The sequence below is a fragment of the Centroberyx gerrardi genome, chromosome 1 (genome assembly GCF_048128805.1).
Source record: "Centroberyx gerrardi isolate f3 chromosome 1, fCenGer3.hap1.cur.20231027, whole genome shotgun sequence".
Lineage (NCBI taxonomy): Eukaryota > Metazoa > Chordata > Actinopteri > Beryciformes > Berycidae > Centroberyx > Centroberyx gerrardi.
In genome coordinates, this window is record NC_135997.1 from 17,407,078 (window position 1) to 17,424,955 (window position 17,878).

General features: G+C 40.3%; 1 protein-coding gene across 1 annotated transcript; it reads left to right on the top strand.

Annotated features, from left to right (window-relative positions):
* The first annotated feature begins 6,638 nt into the window (after positions 1-6,638).
* LOC139920286 (aspartate aminotransferase, mitochondrial) lies at positions 6,639-17,597 on the top strand. The gene is made up of 10 exons (XM_071910264.2): positions 6,639-6,774; positions 10,934-11,090; positions 11,718-11,846; positions 11,934-11,993; positions 12,075-12,236; positions 13,839-13,943; positions 14,195-14,345; positions 15,313-15,478; positions 15,705-15,855; positions 16,103-17,597. The coding sequence occupies exons 1-10, from the start codon at positions 6,692-6,694 to the stop codon at positions 16,223-16,225; spliced, it is 1,287 nt and encodes a 428-aa protein (XP_071766365.1). The 5' UTR covers positions 6,639-6,691; the 3' UTR covers positions 16,226-17,597.
* The last annotated feature ends 281 nt before the right edge of the window (positions 17,598-17,878 follow it).

The window sequence follows — 17,878 nt, forward strand, 5'->3', positions numbered from 1 at the left end:
GCCCTGTTTATTTAGAAATGTAGTAATTCTCTATTCTACATTTGTATTGCATGGAAGAGTCAGTACACCCCCATTTTCAGCATCTTGGAACAGTCTACCTTCCATCAATTAATCATCAGCACTTTCATCTTTAATTAAACTCACTCTTTTTAAAGTACACTCCTCCACACACACTGTCACCACACACACACACACACACACACGCACGTACACTCACACACAAACACAATGCGCTGCTCACCTCCCGGGCACTTACTGTGTACCTTTAATGTTATATGCATGTGGGCATGCAAACACGAACATATACACACACCACACACACACATGCTAACTGCTGACAACTGCAGAGAACCAGGCAAAACCGAGTGTTACGTCCGCTCTGATTCCTTCACACACATCAGTCCCACTCAGTGAGAGAAATGAGACAAGTTAAGCAAGTAAAACAGGCAGATGAGATTCCCTCTTTTATTTACCCCCTGTACAGACACACAAACACACACACAAGGCTACAAAGCTGTGTGCACAAAAAGGCGGAAACATTACAGTAACACGATGATGATATGATCAAGGCATTAGTGTATCATCAGTTATTTTCAGTTTCACCTCTTACTGATTGATTTTTATGAATTTAAAAACAGACAACTCAATACATCATATAGTAAGAGTGATCATGTTGTGTATAGCATTACACTTTGCTGATTTCTGCACTGGTCCTCAGTGTTTGGACAAGATATAGGACTTGATGAATATGCAAGATAGACATTAGACAAATTATGATGATTTTGGAAGTTAAAAGAAACACGTCACAATAGTTAAATATGAAGTGAAAACACGGTCTGGATCAGTTTAGCTGTAAGAGGCATTATTTTTGCCCATGACTTTGCATTTGTCCTTGCCATAATCCTAATATTAATCCTTTATCCCATCATTATTATCCCATATTCAACACATCACATACTTAAATCCTGTGTACACATGGTGTATAGTTTGCATGATGTTCATGAAATTCACACTTTTTTTTCTTTTTTTTTTTATAAATCCCAAATTATGTTTGTGTGTTATGTGTGCTCATGGTGGAGGTTTTAGGCTCTGCAGTGTTTGTGTTAGGATACAGTTGGCCCTATGGAGACACAAGTCTTTGAATTTGTTTTTGAGATTTTTGTTGTCCTAGAAAATCTGTGCATACATTTGTGATATTTTTGGGTCTAATACTCAGTGTGTGGAGCGAGGGGCTCCATGTGGGAAAAAAGACATCAGTCCTTTTCCCCACATGGAGCCGCTAGTTTCATGACTATATAAACAGCTGATCCTATATTGAAGCATCCAGCCTGTACACTCAAATACAAACCTAGTTTTTGTGTGGGATTCTAGCAGAACGAAGTATTTACTATTCAATACAATATAGATATTTGTGGGTCACAATAATATTGCAGTACTATTAATGAGATTTGTGAAAAGTATTGACTCCTCTTAACATTTGTTATGCTAAAAAATTGGTCACACTTTATTTGGCTAGTCCACTGTGATACTCTACTTATCATCAAGCGTAATGTGTCACTAAGAAATCTATTGAGTTTCAGGTGAAACATTAGTGTGAAAAGAATCTATAGATATTCATTATCTGAGTTGCAGATAATCTTAGGGTTGGGTCTAGGATTAAAATTGAGGTCAGGGTTAGGAATGCATAATCTGTAAAATGCAGCAACTAGGCAAGAGACACTGTGTTGAACATCTACTTTTTGTTGCCTGATAGTTGAGTATCAACATTGGACTATCCAAATAAAGCATTACCAAAACATTATTTCAAAATGAGTGACATGCGCAGTGATTTTCCCAGGACAGAGATTTATCACCTGTCAGTGCTATTATGAAATAAAGCTCATTTGGATATAAAAGCTCAGACAAATATTGTAAGAGTCCCCATCTCAGTCCTCAGTCCATTGTCAAGTATCTCCAGGTTTTTCCTCTTAATGAGATCACAGATTGAAGCCCGAGCTCTCTGGTTTAAGCTTCTGGAGAGAGAGAGATGTTCATGTTCACTGATGTTGACTGAACGTCTAATTGTCAAAAGGGTAACTCATTCATTTTCGTGTGGATTTTTCCCTAATTTCTCTGTACTATTGTTGTGAATTCATATTTCTTTGTCCTGTTAAATTAATGGATTTCTACACAGGATCCTCCACGTGGGACAGCTCTCTCAGCCTCAACCATAAACTACAGGCACACAGACATTGCACAGTTGTTGGACAGCTCTGCAAGGCTGGATAAAGGAGCACTCATAGCCTTCTCACGGATAAAACTGCAGCAAGAATGGGAAATAATGCGGCCAAATCCCTGATGGATTTTGGAACACCAGTCTCCTCCAAAAATGGTGGCAGAAGGACAAATTCTCTGCGGATTTTCACTCCATTGTATCTGTCTCTAATCCCTTTACTCTGATGAAAAATTATTTTCAGTAGTACCACACACATAGGTGAGAGAAAGACACACACACACACACACACACACAAACAACTGGCATAGTCCATTTAATTTATTTGTTGTCTTGTGCGATTTTGTGGCACAGCGCAAACCCATTTGAACATGGTAAATAGTTAGATTTGAAAAGGATATACAGTTCACCTATAGTTCAGGTTCAGTTCTAAGGGATGGGAGACTCTTTCTGTCTCACCTGTGGGTGTTTTTCTAAACCTTTTTCTATAATGCTGTGTGAATTCTTCACAAAAAGAAAAGTCTGATAAACGTTTCCCCTGCCAGCTTCTGTGAGTCACATAAAAAAAACATATGACTGAACATGTTTGAGATATTACTCCGAAAAATAAATAGAAAACAAAGAGAAATAGAGGTTAGAAATCACAGTGTACTGTGCACTACATTTTGCCTTGATTTTATCTGAAATAAGCTTCCCTAATGGTTCATTGCTGCCACTTCACACCATGCAACATATTTTCACACCAAGCTATTTGTGTGTATTCAACCCATGGCCCCACAGAGTCTACTGGGAGGCCGTAATGTAAGGCTGTGGATGGACAAGTGGCATTTGTCTGTGTGTCTATGTGTGTGTATGTGTGTATGTGTGTGTGTGTGTGTGTGTGTGTGCTTGTTTGTCCATGTGAAATTTTCAATTCAGGGGGGAAAAAAAGGAAAAAGGCCCAAATAGAGGTTGCAACAAGCAACAGCAGTGACAAAACACACACACACACACACACACACATACACACTGGGTTTACAGAAGCCTGTTTGATATGGGGCTCAGTGAAACCCTTAATCGGCCAGGCTGTTAAACGTCACTCAGCATTACAGTCAGCAACTTACCAATTCTTCCCTCATTCTTCTGCTGCCACTCTTTCATTTTAATGGCCCTTTCTTTCTCTGCCATCTCCTTCAGCTCCATGTTCCACATTCCTCCTATTTCTCCTCATCACTCCCTATGAAACTGTCATCAATTGCTTTCAACCAAGAGCGAGCTTAAATGTAGCATGTCATCGCTGTCTGGTGAAAACCTTGTATCTCATACAGGTCGGCTTTTCAGGAACTAAGAAAACCAGCCTTGTTTTCAGCTTGACCATCATGTAGTTTTGTAATTTTGTCAAATGGGTTTTGAAAAGGTTTCATAAGACTGAGAGTGGTAGAAGATTCTCAACTCATAGAGGACCGTGCAATCCTTCAAGTGAAGTTAAAACATGAAAATCACCCAAGTTGGAGGTTCTATACATGACAACAGCGTTATGTAGCATGGTTCTAGTTCTGTTCTGGGGTTACATTCAGTACTAAAGTGCTATTAAAAAAATAGGTAATCTAAGCTTACCTGGCTTGTATACAAACATGAATATACATACATTGGAACAGAAACCCATACACCCATTTCCGATAATAACAAGGAAACAAAGGTTAAAAGCACTACACATTTTTATTTATATTATTGAGTAAATCATGGAGAGTATAAAAAGCTCCTTAACCACATTGCATTTTGCCATATCTCTGTTCCACAAGGGATTGTTTGTGTTGTTGTTTTGTTTTCTCTCTAACATGATGAGTTTAGGGAAAATATCCATATCTACTCCACACACACACAGGCACTCACTCATGTTCTCACGCATGTTCTGTCACTCTGTCAGTGTGCCAGTGGAAGTTGCTGTCGTTTGGCTGTTGGAAAGCGTTTCATGGACTTCCAAGCTCCGTCCTGTGATGTTCCTCCACACTCACTGTTCGCTCTGCACAGCCGACAGAGTGAGGGAGAGGAATCTGCATGACTCCGGACACACAGGCTACTCACAGAGCAGCGACTGGATCACAGTCCCTGTTTGGACTGAAGTGATGGCAGAAAAAAGGAGCTATTTTTCCTTTGTTGGAAGTTAATAATGTGATCATGATCTCAACTTTGAGGAGTTGAGGGACCATTGATATGAATTCAGAGCCTGTGCCGGATGCAATGTGTTTTATAAAATGTTGCATTCCTATCCAGAGAATATTAGCAATTTTGACAATTCAAACACACATTTTCACCCTTAAACTAAAATTACCATAATACTAAACTGCTTCACAAGAAGCAGGGAGTGTTGGTCCAGAGGTAATCCCTCTTTGTGCTGGAGGTAGAGAAGGACTCCCTCCCGGGACAAACAGGGGAAATCAACATAGATAACTCTAAATTGTCTGTCAGTTTCCATTCATTTCCAGGTAGAATTTAGCATTTGATTTAGTATATCTTAAAGCCATGTATACACAGGACAGCTGTAAGCAGGGCCACAGATAGTCCAGTGTTCAGATCGGACCGGCCAACACAATCATCCTGGTTAGCAGTGAGTTCTCCCTGAGAATCTGGGAGAAGACTAGTACACATAGCCCTACATTAGCAGATATTAATGCTTTTGTGCAACACTAAAAGCAGCTGCAGCTCAAAAGATGATGCAATGTCTATTGTATAATATTGCCCTCAAGTGGACAAATCGAGTCACTGCAGCACTGCTGTGGGACAGCAGTATTGGAGCAATTCTCCTACATAAAATCAAACAAGTTCCCTGACATTAAAAGCAATCACTACAAAATTAACTATTATGAGTAAATGATTGATTAATTTTCTGGTTCTGGACTTTTCTTTGAGACACGGCTCATCAGGTCCATCACTTGTGCTCTTATGTAACTATGTTGCATATTAACACAGCAGGCACACAGGATTCAAAGCAGAAGTAGCCAAGAATTTCACTTCTGCACCAGCTACACTGTCCTCACAGTATCATGAAGAAGACCTCTGCCAGTCTTCCTGTTCAAAATGACAGTTTGGCTGTCCAGGATGTTTGGAAGCTGGAATGGAGGGATGTCAAGTTAAGTTTAGTTTCAATAAGCTTTCATAATCCAATAGCTGGTTTCAGTTTAGTTTCTGTTCAGTTTAGAAATGTTTTGCCTCGGGAACACGTCTACGCACAGTTCTTCTTAGTTCCTAAGTTCCTTAACCATTATTTCACATAGGCTTACACTTACCCATAACAGATAATTTTCAATTTCAAAATCATCAGCGTCAACAGCCATAAGTTAATAGACCAGCTGACCCTTCTTGCTTGAAACCACCTGTTCAGAATTTCAGAAACAGCACTGGTTTATCAAGCAGAGGCTAAAGAGGCAACTGTTTATTTGCTTGTCATTGTATTAAATTCAATTCAATTAAAACCCTTCTCAAGCACATGCTGATGCACATCAAATACCTTGTTCATTAGTCATGCTTCACAGTGTTATTAATATATATATTTTTTAGTCCCACTACATGTTGGGTAGTATTTTCCTGATGTCTGTCCATTCAAACTTGTAAAACTATATGATATAGTGCAGTTGAATGTACTTCTAGTCAGTGTGGGTGAGTGAGTCATTGAAAACCCCAATGACACACCCAGACTCACATCAAGCTCCCTTCCTCTAACATCAATCTTCTATGTCCTAAGTGCTCATGCTGATTTATACCACAAGGGACAGTAATATTAGATCCTGTGTATTGGTAAATAATAAAACATTTCCAAATAAAAGCAGGTTCAGTTTGGTTACCAAATTGGAGTACATATAGATCCTTTAGCATCCTAACAATATAAGCCATAAGGGATGATGTTTATGACTATATTATATTCTCTTAACAAATAGTCAGGATTGATTTTCCTACGTAAGTTATAATGACCGAGAATGAGCAAGACTTTTCATTTTGGGTAGTAAAACTCTTCCAAATAGTGTGATAACTCTTTGAAGCCATGACTTAAGAACTGTTTTACTTTTCTTTATATTATATTAAATATTTCACCTCATTTTACCTGTTATGTCATATAAGGTTATCAATGGATGATTATGAATAGCCATGAGTTCGCACTTTTTTACATTCAGGTAAAGCAGACCAGAGACCCTGGAGAACAAATCAATGGTTTTCAGTTCTATAGGACTTTGACATTAATTCTTTAAAAAACAGAATTGTTCAGAGCGACTGACTGACAATAATTTGACTCCCTCTCACTGGACAAGGTAATGCCCTGAGAATCAGATACCTGAGCAGGGAACCCTTTGGAATGAGAGGGTTTTGAGCATGCGCACTTCTTAGCAGCTCCGCAGCTAGCCTGCTTTGACGTAAGCGCGTGGCCAGAGCGTAAAAACGTGGTTGTGCCTGCCCTTCACATCCATCCACATCCTGCCAGGCTCGACTCCCAAGCGCAGCACAGCGATGGCCCTCCTGAAGTCCAGCAAGGTGCTCTACTGTCTCGGGAATGTTTCCCCTTCCCTGGGAGTTCTTTCCACCCGAAACAGGTAATATGTCATGCCCAAACTTAATGCTCATGTTTGAGATACTACAGTTTTGGCACGTGCTATCACATCGTTAGCTGTGTAACAGCTAGCTTAACTTGTAACGGTAGAATAGCTGTTATCTAGAGGTTAACGTCAACGTTCCTGGCAACCTTGTCAATTAGTCAACAAGCTTAACGCTGAGCCTCCTCTGCTTTAGAAATACTTTCGCTGAACTAGCTAGCTAGCTAGCTAATACAGACAGGGGTCAAGTGGTCACAACAGGCCCGTTGTGTAGCTAACGTTCACGTTTAGGTTGTGCCATCACAGTTTATGACTTGGTAAGGTCATAGGCTAACACCTCTTGTTATCAGGCATTCCCTCTGATTTGAATGCAGTTGACGTTAACATAGTTTAGCTTGGATGTACCGGTTAAGCCCGCTGATGATGAAAGTCACGTTAGTATTTCACGGGCACCGTTTTCCTGTCAAGTGCATGTGAACCGGTTAGGTTTATTGCATTATAGAGACTCTAATTCACGTAACATGTCGTCTAGGCTTAACATTAATGGAATGTGGTCTAAACTGGGTGGTTATAAATGCAACGTCCTTATGGTATTTCATGCGTCGTGATGAGCTTAGTTTTCATATCGCAAGTCGTTTTATATTTTGATCTAAGCCACTTCCCGTAGTTAGTGAATTCGTGCGAGTTGATTGGTCATCGTGTTCGCGCCTCTTATCGTTGATTGGCTATATTCTAATGCAGAAGTGGAGAAGTCACCGATGTCCTTTCACGATCTGGTTGGAGGGCAAACTCTCCTAGGTCGGCTACTGCTATCTTCTGCCGGATAATGTTTTCACATGTATGTGCAGGGTGTCGTCTGTTGATATCCTGAGCGCGTGTTTGTCTCTTATCGAGAGGAGCTGAATCTGTGTTCGGCTTCTGCATCAAGTACAGTAGGGGGAGGCTTGGCTATTTGCTAGGCCTCTGCTATCAGATTTCCCTCTGTGGAGGTGTTGGAGGTTTTCTGCTCTTGTCCTGTAATCTAGTGTCATGTTCAAGCACGTTGATCTGATTTCAAATAGTAAAGAGACGAATATTGGCCTATTCTCCTCCCACTAGCCAGACACATCAAGAGAAGCTCCATACTCGGTAAAGAATAAAGTAGAACCCATGTAAGTCCTCGATTAGGCCAACAGTCCTCTCTGAAGCTTGATAAATATAGGTCTTTGGTCTATTGAACCCTCATATTGGAAACTTACGGTGATGTTTGTATAAAGCTGAAAGTTCAGATGTTCAAAGGTTCTGTGGGCATGCAGACTGCATGCTATAAAAAACATATTGGGCAACTATATGGTACTGTACGGTATGCTTTCTATACTTGCATTAACCCAGATAACTTAAAACGCAGTCTTTACTCCAAATGCAACATATATGGGATTGGTATTTTTTTACTCTGAAAATGTCAGTTTCTGGATACAGAGATATTTTACAGCTAGGCATGAATTATAAATAGCCTATATTGTGACGCATTATAAAATGTAGCCTAGCTTAATTATTTGAGGGGAAAAACCTGTATTGAAATGCATGACGATATTGTTCTGCCTGAGAATATGTCAGTTATGTCAGTGTAAATATAGGAGGGAATATGCAGCAAAAATTGACTAGTCAAATATGAGTTCTCCTACTCTGCATCCTTGAGTGTACATAGAAAACATCTAATATACATAAAGATAAATCACTTTAAGTTGCTTTAAGTAAGTTCAGTGTTTTTGTGTTTTTCTACCAGTGTAGCTAGTTGATTTTAACACACATTCAATATAAAGATCATCCATGAGTGTAGTCATACAATTAAATATGATCTTATTCTTTTATTATTAGTTTGGGTGATTGGAGACTCCTGCCCTTTGCAGAGCCTTGAGTCCTAAGTTTAGCTGCAAGCTTTAGAGTGTTTGAAAGTAGATGAAACCTGAGATGAAGTGTGAGCAGCAGTGCAGTGCAGCCCACAAAACACAGTGATCCTCATTTATCAACCAAGTGTGTGACGCAATTTGATCCAAACCAAAAAGTGACAAGAGAACTGAACTGTTGCATTAGTAAACAAGGCATTATGAAATTGGATTTGACACTGATGACCACTATCCTTGTTCTGTAGGCCTAATCTGTATTTATCAGTTTTAACTTGGATACATATCTAATTTTTTCGTTTTCCCTGAAAGTGTGTATGCTTGGAGTGGTATCCTGATGGTCCCATAATACTCGAAATTTAGTTACATTCATAAATATGACAAATGGTAAAAAAATCCTGCTATTCAGTCATGTTTCATTTGGTCTAGAAAGGACTGGTGATCTTGTCAACATGCTTTCATGTTGGATCTGGTAACAGTCCATGCATGAGACGACAAAAGGTTCTTGTAACCATTTGAGGCAGGTGAAATTAGAATGCTACTTTCTTTCAAAGCTGAGGTGCGTATGCTTGCATTATATTTGATCATGGAATGTCAACCAATGTTGGAAACATTAGTTGTACTCACAGAGCCTCAAGTGTCTCTAATCCACTTGTACAACGAGGACCACTGTGCTGTGACAGATTAGCCTATAGGCTCTGTGTGGCCTTAGGCTAAGGTCAAGAAGACTGTGTTATGTATAAATTGTATACATAAAATCTTATGTATAAATTGTACATTTGATGTGCAACAAGCTTGCTGCTTTAATGCTCCTCTACTTAGTCCTTTGTATTTACTTTCGTTTTTTGGTCAGGTATTATTCTCATTCTTACTAGGGATATTCATTCCCTTTTCACAGATTGATAAATTCCAAGATTGAAGAAACTGATTTGGTTTGTCCATTAGAATAATTTTTTTTGAAGATGAACTTAATATGAGGTTATCTAGTGGTGAGAGTCCATCCTGTCACCAAAAGGTCACAGGTTTGATCTCTGCAACAGATAATGTGTCCATCAGCCATGTTTGTTGCTCTGGACAAGAGGGTCAGCTAAATGCAGTATGCAGCATGAAGTGTAGGCTAAGTGTTAAATGTACAACATGTTCTGTTATTGAAAAGGCTGTTGAAGCTACCATGGATTTTGCTCTAACAGTGAAAGGGGATGTGCTGCCTGAAGTGACAGGAATGCAAAAGAAACAGACTGGCTGAGTAGGTGTAGGCTACTTCTTCCAATTTGTGGCATGTGGCTACCAATTACATGACCACAAAAAGGTCATGCAACAGCTAGGTAAGGATGTTTTCCCACAGCCTAAATGCAACACTTTTATTTTGTTGCATTTAGGTTGTGGGAAGTCCAATAGAAAATGTAACTGCTTATGACTCACCTTTGACTGATTATTCTATTTTTAAAATGTATTTTATTCCTCTCTGCTTCACATTGTTCCACTACATTTTTCAGAGAAAGTGTTCATTGCGTAAGCTAGTATCAGAAATTTTTACAAAAGGATCAAGAAAAGTTAACAAATAAGAGCTAAAATTAGCATGCTTGCTCATGAGTTACGTTCCCAAAATCAGTTTCATGATTTGCTAAATGCAAAGCAATGCACAGCAGCTCTATTTTGTAGCGCACTGGTCCTTGAGGAATATTTTAGCGTCTGTGATTCAAAGTAAAAAATAACATCAGGAAAATAACACAGGCAATAATTAGCTGATTAAAATTTCCAATCATTACACAATTTACCAAACTGAAGACATTTATTCATTGCACGTGCTGAACAGAAGGGGTTACACCCAGCCGTCACTTTCTCTTATATATCTTTTACACCCCGATTAGCTGTCGTACTTGTTTTTGGACTCTGGACTCTCTGAATGGATTATAATGTTTGTTTCATGAAACGTGTGCCCCCTCAGCGTGCGCCACTCATGTGTCTCTACGTCAGTGTGGTAGCCTCAGCTCACATGAGCAGTTAAGCTGCAGTATTCGGGCCAAAGTGTGTAAGAGGAGCACGGCGAATAAGTTTAGTTTAGTGTGACCAGTGTCGACCAGAATTGGTGTTTCATGCTTTTTTTTTTTTTAACCCCATACCCTTTTTATTTGTTTTTCTGTCTCTTAAGGGAATGTGTTTGTTTTTTAGTGCAGTACACTCAGATTACCTTTCACCTTTCCCTGTCAGCCACCTCTAAATGTTTCTAGCCTGTCTCTTCAACCATGCTGTGTACCTGCTTGGTGTGTTTGCAGCTCATGGTGGGGTGGAGTGCAGATGGGTCCTCCCGATCCCATCCTGGGGGTGACCGAGGCCTTCAAGAGGGACACCAACCCCAAGAAGATGAACCTGGGGGTGGGGGCCTACAGGGACGACCAGGGCAAGCCCTTTGTGCTCAGCTGTGTCCGCAAGGTACAGCTCTCTCTGCCCTCCAGTGAAACCACTAGTACTAAACTTTTTTTAAGCACACACACTCTCTCATATACCTTCACTAAACAATTTAGTTGCACCGTGCTATTCATCTTTCATTGAGTCTAACCCCCACTAGAGGGATGGTAGCGCTCATATCATTGAGTGTTTTTTTCTTAAAGTGTTGAATTCAAAGAGAACCAAAGTATTCCACTGTTATACTGCATTAGCTGTTATGTAAGATTTTTGAGAATGGAGGGGACACTCAGGTAGTTGGAGGTAGTTGGTTTACATTTTCACAGGGTTTTGCACGGGTAATAGGGGTGTTGTTGGTCCGCATGTTTCTCATTGGTGCATTCTTGCTCTGTCATCCTGAGCTCAGGTTCTGTAACCTTGTGGAGCATGAGCATTTCTGAGCATTTCTGAGCATTTAGCATGTGGGTGGATTTTGGGGTAAAACATTATAATTAGTATGATTTCTGCCTTGTTACCATGAGAGTGTGTGTGCAATTGTTTTTTTTTTTTGTTTCAAACAAAAATGCCAAATAAAACTCAGAAGTTTGTGTATAGGTAAGGGAATTAACTTACTTCTATCTAATCCCTTTTGCATTTTCCATCTTCCATTTATAGGCAGAGGCTATGATTGCAGCTAAGCAGCTGGATAAGGAGTACCTTGCCATTGGCGGTCTGGGAGAATTTAACAAGGCCTGTGCCCAGCTGGCTCTTGGCGCTGATAGCGAGGTCTTGAAGAGCGGCAGGGTAAGTGGTGTGTCTGAGCTAGTCAAAACTAAAGGAGTATCACATCATTTCTGAAAGGTTTAGAGCCAAGTTCTCCTCTCCCAACAGAACATCACCGTCCAGACCATCTCAGGAACTGGATCTCTGCGCATAGGAGCCAACTTCCTGGTGAGGAACTTTTTTATTTGTTTATTTGCATAAATAGATATTTGGGGCTGGCTATTTCATCAGATCTTTCCCTTGCCACAGTCTCGTTTCCATGGTGGTCCACGTGATGTGTACCTGCCCAAGCCTTCCTGGGGCAACCACACACCCATCTTCAGAGATGCTGGCATGCAGCTCAAAGCGTACCGATACTACGACCCATCCACCTGCGGCTTTGACTTCAAAGGAGCTCTCGAAGACATCTCTGTAAGAGAAGAGTGAGGGAAACCCGAGGGTGGGAAGAGTGATGGGGGAAGATGACAAAAACAATTCTTAAGCAGTGTTTTCCACAAGCACGTTGACTTAGAGGGGCGAGGTGCCATGACGCATGATGAAAAAGCTCTAATTTGGTGTCTTTTAATTCATTCTGAAACCTTGATTCCATTATTACTGTATGGTTTTCTCTCCAGTTTAATTACAAGTTTAGGTGTTGATACTTTACAACTATGATCACTCAAAATTTATAAATGTACGTCAACTAATAGGTGAGGATCTCATGCTCTCTGGCCCATCTATACCGGGAGCCCGGTGCTCACAGAATAGGTAATCAATTATTACAAAGTCCCTGGGTACCATCACTGGGACGTGACCCAAAGCAGAGTCTGCAGCACTTGGATAAATTACAGATGCTTTATTAAAGGTGAAAGACTTGCACACGACTTATCCTTTGGGTCCCGTCCTACTGAAGGTGCCCAGGGACTTTGTATTAATTGTATTAATGTATGTATTTTTAGTTGCCTCTGCCAAGAGTTGGAAGGAAGTTATGTTTTCACCCTGTCTGGTTGTTAGCAAGATATCTCAAAAAGTTACAAATGGATTTGGCTGAAATCTGGTGGACAGATGGCCCCTGGCCCAAGGATCAGTTGCTTCGATTTTGGTGATGATTCAGATCTGGGATTTCTGCCAATAGATTTTTGTTTCTTAGCCATAATTATTACGCTGCATTGATGTGCGGTTAGGAAAGTCTGAAAAGGTAATTATATGAAGGTTGCACTCTTCTCTCCATATGAAAATATGTAGGTTAGGAAAGTCTGACATCTGGGACTTCCAAGTCAGCTGCTAAACAGCATTGCATTCATGTGCTAACTTGTTGGAAAATCAAACCTAAAAGACAAACGATAAACTGTTACAGAGGCTGTCTTTTAGGTTTGTGCTCTACCAACTGACCTCTAGTTACTGACTGTTATGACTTCAATAGTATTACAATAGGACTATTTTCTTAGAAAGCAGTAAATATTTTTTGCAAGGATACAAGGATAATTCATCATCCTTGCCAGCTGTCAGCAGTGTGATGAGATGAATCAAACTGGTGAATAGGTTCAATGTGAGAGTCTGTGGTGGCAATTGTACACATCTGACAACTAAAAAGTCAAGTAACTGCCTATCCCATACGGTTACAATGCATGTGAGTAGTGTGGAGCATACTGTAGAATTTTAGGTTTTCACATTTGTATTCACAGTAGGAGGCTCTGTCAGATTGGATGACATGGACAACAGGAGAAACGCTCCTCTTTCCTGCAATGGCACAGCACTAAAACCCTGTGTGGAAATGGATCTGTTTAATGTGACCACAAGGCTCTGAATGTCAATATAGAGATCAGATTCAGAAGATCCTGCATTGAAAACAAACATGGTTAAAAAGTAGCCAGCTAGAATTGGTAATCTGCTACATGGCAGGCAGCCGGTGCTTGTAGGAAAACACTGATTGACTCCATTTTAGGTTGACTAACCAAAGCTTGAGGTGAAATTTTTGAAAGAACAACAATTCTGCACTTTCTGTGCCATCCATGGATTTATTTTGTGTCACAGAAAATCCCAGAGAAGAGTGTGATCATGCTGCATGCTTGTGCCCACAACCCTACTGGTGTGGACCCCCGGCCCGAGCAGTGGAAGGAGATTTCTGACCTTGTGAAGGTGAGTATGCACCATCTCTGTAAAGGTCATTTTGAAATCTTTGCAGCATCTTTGCAATCTTAGGTAAAATGTCAATACACTTTTCCAATAATCTCAAAAGCAGAGGGACTTTGAATGTTTAAAAGTCACAAACATATACTTAAAGAATAACCACTGAACTGGAACCAGCTGTTCTCCCATGAATTTGTATTAACCTGTTGTCCGTCTCTCCACCCCTCCCTATTACTCTCCCTTCCTTTCTCCCCTATAAGAAAAGGGACCTGCTTGTGTTCTTTGATATGGCCTACCAGGGCTTTGCTAGCGGAGACATCGACCGCGATGCCTGGGCCGTGCGTTACTTCATTGAACAGGGCCACAATATCGTTCTGTCCCAGTCCTTTGCCAAGAACATGGGTCTCTACGGTCAGTCGCACCGCGCTACAAGCTCTTCATAAATAATTGAATTGTTGATAAAGATGACGTATTGACAACAGCACAGAAATAGAATGGATATAAATAGTCTCCCCTGGTTCACCAACGTTTACTGCCACTGGATTTAGGTAATGCTGTCACTGAAATTACAATGTGTGGACAGAGCATGAGACTTGGTGTTGGACTGTTTAACTTGTGGTAGGAAGGGCGCAAATGTATTTTGATCAAGTTAAGTAGAACTATCCAAGAAAAAGTAATGCTCATTTGAGTGTTTGTTTATTTGTGAATGAGAATTATCAAGGTTTTGGCCATGCTGCAAAATCTTTCCATAGAGATTACATGAAAATGAATATAACAGTGTAGGAGGAGAGGAGGCATGAACCCCTAATTACAAGTTATTTGATATACTGTACATGTATGGTGGTTGGAGATTAATTGATGGGAGCCAGAATGTCTGACTGTGGCTGACAGAGTGTACTTTTTTTTTTTTTTTTAAAGAAAGGACTGGTTTGAGGAACTGTCATTGGTGCCTTACTGCCACTTAGTGGTAAAAGTTATGTAGTGAAAAATCAGCTTGCCACATGCTTGGTTGGCTCCATGATGGCACTGACATTAGTCAAAAGGGCTTGTTCCCTTCATTGTTATGAACCAGTACTTTTCACTTCTCTATAAAAGCTGTTATAATAAACATACAGACTTCCCGAGTACCCGAGTAGTGTTACTAAATATGTAAAAGTACAATAATCAAGAGTCAAATTAATTACTTTCCATTTGTGCTGTTCAGCACAACTACTAATGATTGACCTTGATTTAATAGGTGAAATCATAGCAGTTCATCAATCATAGCAAGTTATCTTTCCTTCGTCAGTCTATTTCACATAAAGATGAGGTGGTCCTAATATCTTTTACGCTCTGTGTAGATCAGTTTGTTTCACACTGTGTGTATTCCTGTTCGCAGGCGAGCGTGTGGGAGGCTTCACTGTGGTGTGTAACGATGCGGAGGAAGCTAAGAGGGTGGAGTCTCAGCTTAAGATTCTCATCAGGCCCATTTACTCCAACCCCCCGATGAATGGAGCCAGAATCGCATCAACCATTCTCGACACACCAGACCTGCGCTCATTGTGGTATGTGCTTACACAATGCATACTCCCAGACACAACACACACACACACACACGTACCAACACTTACCCAAACAAATGTGTTTTCTATTTCTGTGATTTTTATACTGCAATAAAAACACTCCTCTCCATCTCTCATATACACTAAACTGTTCCAATTTGCCATAATCTATTCCTCAGTCTGTTTTACTTTAAAACCGTGTGTTTATTTCCATCTCTCTCACTCCCAGGCTGGAGGAGGTTCATGGCATGGCCAATCGCATCATCAAGATGAGGGAGCAGCTGGTGGCCGGCCTGAAAAAGGAGGGCTCCTCCCACAACTGGCAGCATGTCATCGACCAGATCGGCATGTTCTGCTTCACTGGCCTCAAACCCGAACAGGTACACGCATCACACATTCTGTATCCATAGGATTTGTCCAAGAATTTAGCTTTCCTTTCTACCCCTGTTCCACAAGGTATTTTGATTTGAATGAGTCAAGAAAGTATTCTCTTTTACAACCTTCCTCCGTAATAAAATCTGAGATTATAATGGGCATGCGTGGGCTGGGGTTGGGTGGGTTTTGGGGGGGGGGTGCTGATTTGCTTGATTGATCTTGAGTCGTATATATTCATTTATTTTCCTGTAGGTCGAGCGCCTGACGAAGGAGTTCTCTGTGTACATGACCAAGGATGGCAGAATTTCCATGGCAGGTGTAACCTCGGGCAATGTGGGATACCTGGCACAGGGAATCCACGCAGTCACCAAGTAGAGCGGATCCTGCCGGGAGAGCGACAAAAATCAACGCAGCAATGTTAAAGAGGAGCTTTATGTCATTTTCTCTCCCCGTTCCCTCCATTCCATCTTAGAAAAAGAGCTGGATATTCTGTTAGACATTTTATGGATTGGATTTCATCAGTTCAGCTTTGACTTACATGTCTCTATTGTAAGGGTTGTTGTTAAACTGTTCAGTTTCCAATTGCCCTTGTTTGTTTGTTTGTTTGTTTTTTTCCATTGGACAGGCAGCCATGACAGGTTGTAAAAGACAAGTTTCCCCCACTACTGACTGAGCTGATGTCTGCGTTCTCTTGTCTGTGCTTATTTATTATGTGGAATTAACTGTTGGCTGTACACTAATCTTAGTGCTTTGTTTGTCTGCCGTGGGCCCTCTCGTTAGAAAACAAAAAACGCAACCAACATTGGGGTAATGTTAGTCTGTACATTGCGTGAATGCCTATAGTCGAAAGTATGACTTTTTTTTTTTTTTCTTGAAGCTGACACCATAATAGTGGTGAAGTCTTGTAGCACTTTAAGAGAGATAAGGCACTGTTTCAGTTTCAAGATTAGACTGGCATTCTGCATTTCTATCATCGAGCTATACTGTAGTAACAAGCAAGCATTTGTCAATCAGCCAATCAATTCACTATCAGTCTAATCTACGGTTGTTCATCTGAACTAATCAGTCACTCAGTAATTTAGTCTCTTCAATGTCTTTGTCTCTGGAATTGCCCAATCTTGTCTCCCTTGTATTCAGTATTCTCCCTATAGGAACTGCAAATCATTTTGTCTCAATCTAATCTCAGTCTAGTTGGTTACAAGGCAGCAGTTGCTCAGTCAGTCTTTTTAAAGCCCCTAACAAGGAGCACTAGAGCCATGAGAGGTGAACACAATATAGAGAAGTCTATTTGTTGTATGATTTCCACCATGCAGATTCCTAGACATTTCTTATTCCACTTTAACCCTACATCCAATGCCCCATTTGTTTTTATTGTTTTCATAATGGAACGTTTGTATTTAATACCAGTACAAATGTCTCAGTGTGAGGGGGAAAAAATATAAATGGTTGCTTTGGGGTAATACCACCCATAACTTAGCGGTCAGTTCATGAAGAAATAAGCACACTCTGCTGCATAAATCAGACTTCAAAGTCCTGTGTCTGAGTTTGTCCATCACTGAGATTGTGGGATAGAAGGTACAGATGGCATTTTAGGAATGTGGGGGATTTTTCCCCCTCTCTACTTGTGTTTCATAAACTGGGCACTTAGCCTCCATGTTTTGCATTCTGTCATAGATTAATGGAGCATTGGTCATGTACCTCACTCTGAACAAAAAATAAATCGGTATAGAATAAAGATATGAACTTCTGTTTTCTTTTTTCTCCTAATGTGTTCTGGGATGTAATGGAGGGTAAGGCCACCTAAACCTTTTTAATTGCTGAGTAGTTTACACACCTTTCTAGGCAGACTTACATCTTGCTTATGTAAATTCATATTATACATCATACTGATAGATAAAATGTATATAAGGTATATGTAGATGGGGTCTATTGGAGGGGAAAGCATACATTATTTTCTGGGGATGTACTAATTTTTTTGATTATACTGGTGGTCTTGTGACTTATGTTTATCACCCACTGGAAGTGACA